A 6,589-nucleotide genomic window follows, 5' to 3' on the forward strand; every position below is an offset into this window, starting at 1 on the left:
TTATACAACAATGATTCATTATATGCGTATATTTAACTATTTTAATTTATAAGTATCTTTATAAAATTATATATTTCATATCAACTTTTCATAAACTCGTTTCAATTCTCTTAGAAACCTTATCAATGTTTATAAGAAACTTTTACCTATATTTTTCTAAATCATATCAATAGGTGTTTCAAATAAAAACGTACTGAAACTTTTTAAGTGCTCACGTATCCGTATCCGTACCACTACTGGTCATAGTGACAAAAGTTTAAAACGGCAAGTTATCACCAAGATTTTTCTCGTGAGATTTTGAAAATTTTTATTTATATCGAGTTCTTTTGGGAAAATATCAGCTATAAATAAATAAATTAATATTTAATAAATATTGTGCAAAATAAAGTTTTAGAAAATGATATGGATTTAAGGTCTTGTCCAAAATTGAAACTTCTAAATAAAATCATTTAAAACTTCAAAATATAGGTTTAATTTACACGTTGGACTCTAGGAGACCTTTCCTATTCTCAACACATTTAATTCAAGATAGATTTTAGAAAACCGTTTTATATTGTCAACACTTTCCAAAGCTGACTTGTTGAGAAACTCTTTTTATGTTTTTGCTGGATGAGAAGAAGTTATTCTTACAAAAAGAGAGAGGAAGTTTTATTACTATTAAATGAGAGAGAGATGAATTAAAAGATAGTTTAATGAGAAGTTATTCACTTGAAAATAATGTTATTCAATGCATTTTAAATGAATTTAAAGCAAGGGTGTCTTTTTTGTTTTAAATATCGCGATACAAACGTAAATATCGTGATAAAAACACGATATTTAAGTTTGTTGTAAATATCGTGAGATTTTTTAAGTTTAAAACGATAAAATAATAGATCACATTTTTTCACAACATTTTAAAAATATTGCCTCTATTTGTCACTATGGTACCGGTACCAGTACTGGCAAGTGGCAACTATGCTAAAGAAATACCAACGGGCTCAGCGTGGTTGGTAGGAGCGGTATGTGCACGTCTACTTGTGGTGGGACGTTGCAGGTTCAAAAACCAATGGTACGTTGAATAGTAACTGGGGGGGTCTGCCTAACCCCAGCTTACCTTTAAAAAAAAAAACTATGCTAAAGAAACACCAACTGGCGGAGGGGGGGGCGGCTACGCTTGTTTGGTAGGAGCTGTGAGGTCACCATGTATTAGGATGTTGCAAGTTCGAATCCCAATGGTATGTTGTATAACTGGTGGGGGTCAGACTAACCCCAGCTTGCCTTTAAAAAAGAAAACTATGCTAAAGAAACATGGATGTAAGAAGTGATCCCTTGTGTGGCCCTTAAGTAGCAGGGCTTCATACACGCTACATGGGTAACCCCACGTAGTTGAGGACGGAAAGAGTTTTGTAATAATTCTTCTTATATAAAGTATTTCGATCTACAAAGCAAAGTGGTTCTATGGTGTAGTGGTTAGCACTCTGGACTTTGAATCCAGCGACCTGGGTTCGACTCCCGGTAGGACCTATTTTTTGCTTCTTCTTTTTTGTTTTGCTGTTTCTCTCCCCATTTCCTCTCCTCCTTTATTTGTCAGCGAATATTTTTATAGTTTCTCAACCCAGAACCCGAGACACGTGGAAAGAAGCTGCTGGCCCATCATTATCTACTCATTATCTGATTATAATAGAGTGCGTATCCAGAACGCCATTGTTGGACTCAACATTTCCTACATGGATCCCACTTCTTTTTTTTTTCAGAATAGTTGATACTCTAGATGAACGGCATCTAGAGTTTGAGAAATGAACGGCTGAAAACATAGTTCAGCAATGGTATTTTGGATGTTGTTCATCCATGACCTGGTTCTGATGGTAACCTGTTAGAGGTCGCTCTGATCTGATACGCACTTTTATAATACCCCATAACAAGCCCGTTATAGGAAGAATATCAGCGATGAAAAATCTTGTAATATTTTGAAAAACCGAGTTTTTGTCAACAAAACATCTGAAAAAGATTGGTATATATAAAACCATAGTTACCAGAAAGCGAAATGGATATGAGAAGCGTAGAGTGGAAACGGGGAAGCGAGTGTTAAAAGTAGTGTGGAGTGGGAAGTGGGTTTCCTTTTGGAAGCTATTGTGGAAGCGTGTGAGAAGCGAAAAAGGAAAACATGGAGACATAAAAAACACAAAAAAACAAAGGAGTGAGGAGGAAACTGATTTTAGAAGCGAGTGGGAAGTGGGTTTCCCCCACGACCGCTTTGGAAGAGCGCTCCCCCCTCCCCCTATAGGGGCGCTTCTGGTAACTATGTATAAAACAATAAGAAAAAAAATAAAATATAAATAATTTAAAAATCCCTGCAAAAGTGCTTTTGTTATGTTAATAATATAATTTCAAAATAAGTGATATTCTGAAAATATCGCTTTTTTTGGGGTATAATATTGGCCTTATAAAGTATGGCACCAACAAGCCTAATTCTTGAACGACTTCGAACAACTGGACAGCCCGTATAAAAATTATTGTAATTGAAAATGTGAGGAAAATGTTAGCAATTTATTATAAAGTTAAGGGGAAAACAAAGGAAAATACCACACAAAAAAATAAAAGGAATGAAAGATAGCGGTGATTATGGATGGATAGGTCCAAAACTTGAGAAAATCACCAAAAGTTGGAAATGAAGATCAATTCGAGTTCTTTCAAAGAAAAAGTAAAGATCAATTCTAATGTAAATGATATTAAATAAAAATGAATCAAGAAAATGTATGTCTTTACATGTTAACCTTTGCTAGAGATGGTCAAAAGAGCTATTTCGTGTTCTCTACCCTTCTGTTTCTACTATCTTTTCATACAGTCTCTCTCTCTCTCTCTCTCTCTCTCTCTCTCTCTCTCTCTCTCTCTCTCTCTCTCTCTCTCTCTCTCTCTCTCTCTCTTGAAAGCTTAGCACAAATTACTGAGCAGGCATAGAAATACTTTGGCTTCCTTGGACATTTTTTTGTTCAAAATCAATTTCACTAACATTTTAGACCACTGAAATTAACAGCCTGGCTTACATGAATCAAGACCTCCCAGCAAAACTTATCATTCAAAGTTAGTGGCATTCGATGTTTCCTTTTTTAACCTTTCCTTCTATCAAAATCATTAAAATATTTCATATTACCTAATAAATTATTACTACAAGAATATCGTCTAAAAATACAGAACTTTAAATAAGCACTATGTCAATCAACTATTACCCTTGGATAAAAGATATGCTGAACTTTAGAATTGCAGGCATTTTGAGGCTGAAATAGGAAGGATTAGTGTTTAAAATTTCAGCATAGCGAAAGTATAACAATGATTAGTTGAAATGCCTTGAGACATGAAAAGGTAGCGTAAAAGTTGGATGGCCAATGTAATCCTACAAACATTTTGATGTGGAAATATCAATTTAGAACAGTATAATATATATCATCAAGACAAAAATATCCATCAGCAAGTGTCATAGCCATTTCATGTTTGCAGAAGGTTCAGGATTTGATCTATTTCAAAAACTTCTTCATATGGAAGTTGACTGTTGGAACGTTTTTTATGCATAATTATTTTGCAGAGAAAGCTCAAAAAGACAAACTTCACAAAGAAAAGATATTAAAGGAAATAAAGGAATTCGGAGAACTCTAATGATGAAAAATCAAAGAAGCCTACATTGTGGTTGGTGCATGCAAATATAACTGTAATCCAATCAAAATAACTTCATATATAAAAATGAAGTAGCATGTAGATGAGCCTAGGTTAAAATCATCATTTTTTGACACAAATAAAGATCGGTCACACTCACACCTTATTGACTCTGGAATCTGAGCAGTCGGTTTTAACATCTCAAGTAAAAATAGCGAGACTTCTGCAAGTTGGTGGTTTGGCAACCATATTGATCTGTGAGGCTGTTCCTGAAGTTCACTGCCAATTGTTCGAATGGCAACTCAAAAATTAGCTAATTTGATTGACGAGGTAGTGAGGTCCCATCTATTCACTCTTTTATTTTTATATCTCCACATTGGGAGTTACCATAGCAGCATGCCCTTGAGAGGAAATGTTTCATGTGCTTTCATTCACAACTGAACTTTGCTAGAGTTGCTAACAGTTGTCCACTACGTTTTCTATATAGAGTGCATTGAGGTTTTGCATCTATGCCAGACGGAGACTCTTTTGACTCACCTTCTGCATTCCTTGTACATTGGTCACATTCGAAAGTACATAAAGTAGCTGTTTCCCTGTATCTGCAGCTGTATCAATGTGACAGCTTTGTATCTCATGTAAGACAAATGGCAGTCAACACTACTATAGCCAACCATATGTGTATAGGTTGTATCCATGGTTGTCTTGATCAGCTTGATCTCTGATTACCAGTAATCTCCACAAGAACACAAACCATTTTTGAAATGATGGAACCGGTATCCATCTCTTATAAAGATATCCCTCTCAGTGACTTCACAGAATAGCTTCGATGCAGTATGGCAATCACCACAAATACGAAGGTTCTTGATAATTGTCAAAGGTGTTCCAGGTGCTTTTCACTGTGAAAGGAAAGATTAGTATGTTTATGCTGCTCTTCAACATTATGAAAATCACAGCTAAGGTCTTTGACATAGCCTTTTACTTCAATAAGCTTAATCAACTCATTCAACTTTTCATAGATATCTAACATCTGAGGGTGAGATCTATCTTTCATTTGAAAAGTATGAACCTTCCCTTTCACCTCCATCCAACTGCAGCCAGACTGCATTATCAAATTTTTTGACTGCATTATCAAATTTTTTTACTTCATCTTTCTCAAATTGGCCATCTCTTCCCACCTCTGCTCATAAGCATAAATTTTAGACAATAGGGAATAGCTGGAAGCATCCCAAGGTTCCAATTCCATCAAACTTCTCCGCAGCCAACTTGCCAAGCTCGGAGTCCCTATGGTTTCTACAAGCACTTAGCAAGATTCTCCACTGCAAGCTAGAAGAAGGAATGGGCATTTCTTGTATAAATTTTACTGCCTCCTCGAGATATCCTACACGACCAAAAAGATCTACCATACATGCATAATGCTCCATGCTGGGGTTGATGTTATGATCTCTACTCATGGACTCAAAAAATCTCTGGCCTTCCTCTACCAAGCCAACATGACTGCAAGCTGAAAGAATGCCTACAAATATTACTGGGTCAGGCTCGATACCCGAACTCTGCATTTCATTAAAAAGATCTAGAGCAGCATTTCCCAGACCATGTTGTGCAAACCTTGTGATCATGGCATTCCAGGTCACAATATCTCGATCGCTCATATTATCAAATATCCTGAATGCATCATCTATCCTTCCACACTTTGCGTACATGGTCAGGAGAGCATTTCTAATGGATTTATTGGAAATTCCAATAAATCCAGATTTTTCAACACAAGCAGCAATCTGCTTGTGTTGATCTAATGATGCAAGATTCACTGCTGAACTCAAAACGAGGATAAATGTGAGGCTGGTAGTTGGCACACATGCATGATGCATCCTTTGAAACAATTTAAGGGCTTCTTCATCCATGTCAAACATCTCATACCCTGTCATCATAGCATTCCATGAGACGGCATCTCTTTCAAATGCAAAAATTTCAAATATCTTCTCTGCAGAAGACAAACTTCCATAATGGGCATACATGGTGAGTAAAGTATTCCCCACAAATAAGTTCTGCTCATAGCCAGACTGGACAACATATGCATGGATGTGTTCTCCCAAGAGATTTTGGTCTGTCAAGCGAGCATCTACAAATTGACTGCACGCACCTAGTGCACCAGTGAAAGAGATGTGATTACAATGAAGACATTCTCGATGCATCTGGCAGAACAAACCAAGCGCTTCTCCATGATTCCCAGCTTGAACGTGTGCAGATATCAAAGCATTGAATGAAACAGAATCAATTTCATTGATTTCAGAGAAGACCTTCTGAGCATCAATTATACTTTCACACTTTGCATACATAGTCACGAGTGAATTCTTAACAAAAGTAAGCATCTCAAACCCATTCTTTACTAAGAAACAATGGATCTGTTTACCTCCCTCTAGGCATTCAGCGGAACTGCAGGAGCTAAGAATTGTGGTAATTGCAACATGATCTGTTGAAATTCCTTCTCCTAGCATCCGACCAAAGAGCTCCATAGCCAACAATGGGTAGCCATGCACAGCATACTTGCCGATCATCCCTGTCCAACAAATCGCATTTCGCACAGCCATTCTGTCAAACACCTTGCGTGCATGATCCAATCTTCCAGAATCCGAATACATATTGATCAAAGAGCACCCGATACACGCGTACCCATCCAGCCCATGCCTTACAGTTTATGCGTGAACTTGCTGCCCCATGATCAGAGATGCGCGAGATGCAGAGGCGCCAAGAAGATTTACAAAGGTGGCATCGGTGGGCTTCAAATCATCTTCAAGGCATCGACGTTCCCGGACATCAAGCAATTCCAAGAAATCACGTCCCTCTCAGGCATCCAATTAAACACTCGCCTAGCGCACTCTGCCTCCCCAAACCTCACATACATTGATATCAGAACATTCTCCACACATAAAGTCGGCATTGCCGAACCTTAATCACCAACCCGTGG

At 37.3% G+C, this 6,589-nt stretch overlaps 1 protein-coding gene and 1 non-coding gene across 2 annotated transcripts; one reads left to right on the forward strand and one right to left on the reverse strand.

Annotated features, from left to right (window-relative positions):
* The first annotated feature begins 1,431 nt into the window (after positions 1 to 1,431).
* Positions 1,432 to 1,503, forward strand: TRNAQ-UUG (transfer RNA glutamine (anticodon UUG)). The gene has a single exon. It is a non-coding gene; the product is annotated as a tRNA-Gln (tRNA).
* A 3,320-nt stretch (positions 1,504 to 4,823) lies between these two features.
* LOC149837944 (pentatricopeptide repeat-containing protein At2g33680-like) lies at positions 4,824 to 6,212 on the reverse strand. The gene has a single exon (XM_090008157.1). The coding sequence runs from the start codon at positions 6,210 to 6,212 to the stop codon at positions 4,824 to 4,826; it is 1,389 nt and encodes a 462-aa protein (XP_089864283.1).
* Between the last annotated feature and the right edge of the window lie 377 nt (positions 6,213 to 6,589).

This window comes from Nuphar pumila, chromosome 5 (assembly GCF_984573655.1).
Source record: "Nuphar pumila chromosome 5, dmNupPumi1.hap1.1, whole genome shotgun sequence".
In the NCBI taxonomy this organism is placed as follows: Eukaryota; Viridiplantae; Streptophyta; class Magnoliopsida; order Nymphaeales; family Nymphaeaceae; genus Nuphar; species Nuphar pumila.

Coding starts and splice junctions, on each gene's coding strand:
- LOC149837944 (XM_090008157.1), bottom strand. CDS start 6,212: ATGGCTGTGCGAAATGCGATTTGTTGGACAGGGATGATCGGCAAGTAT.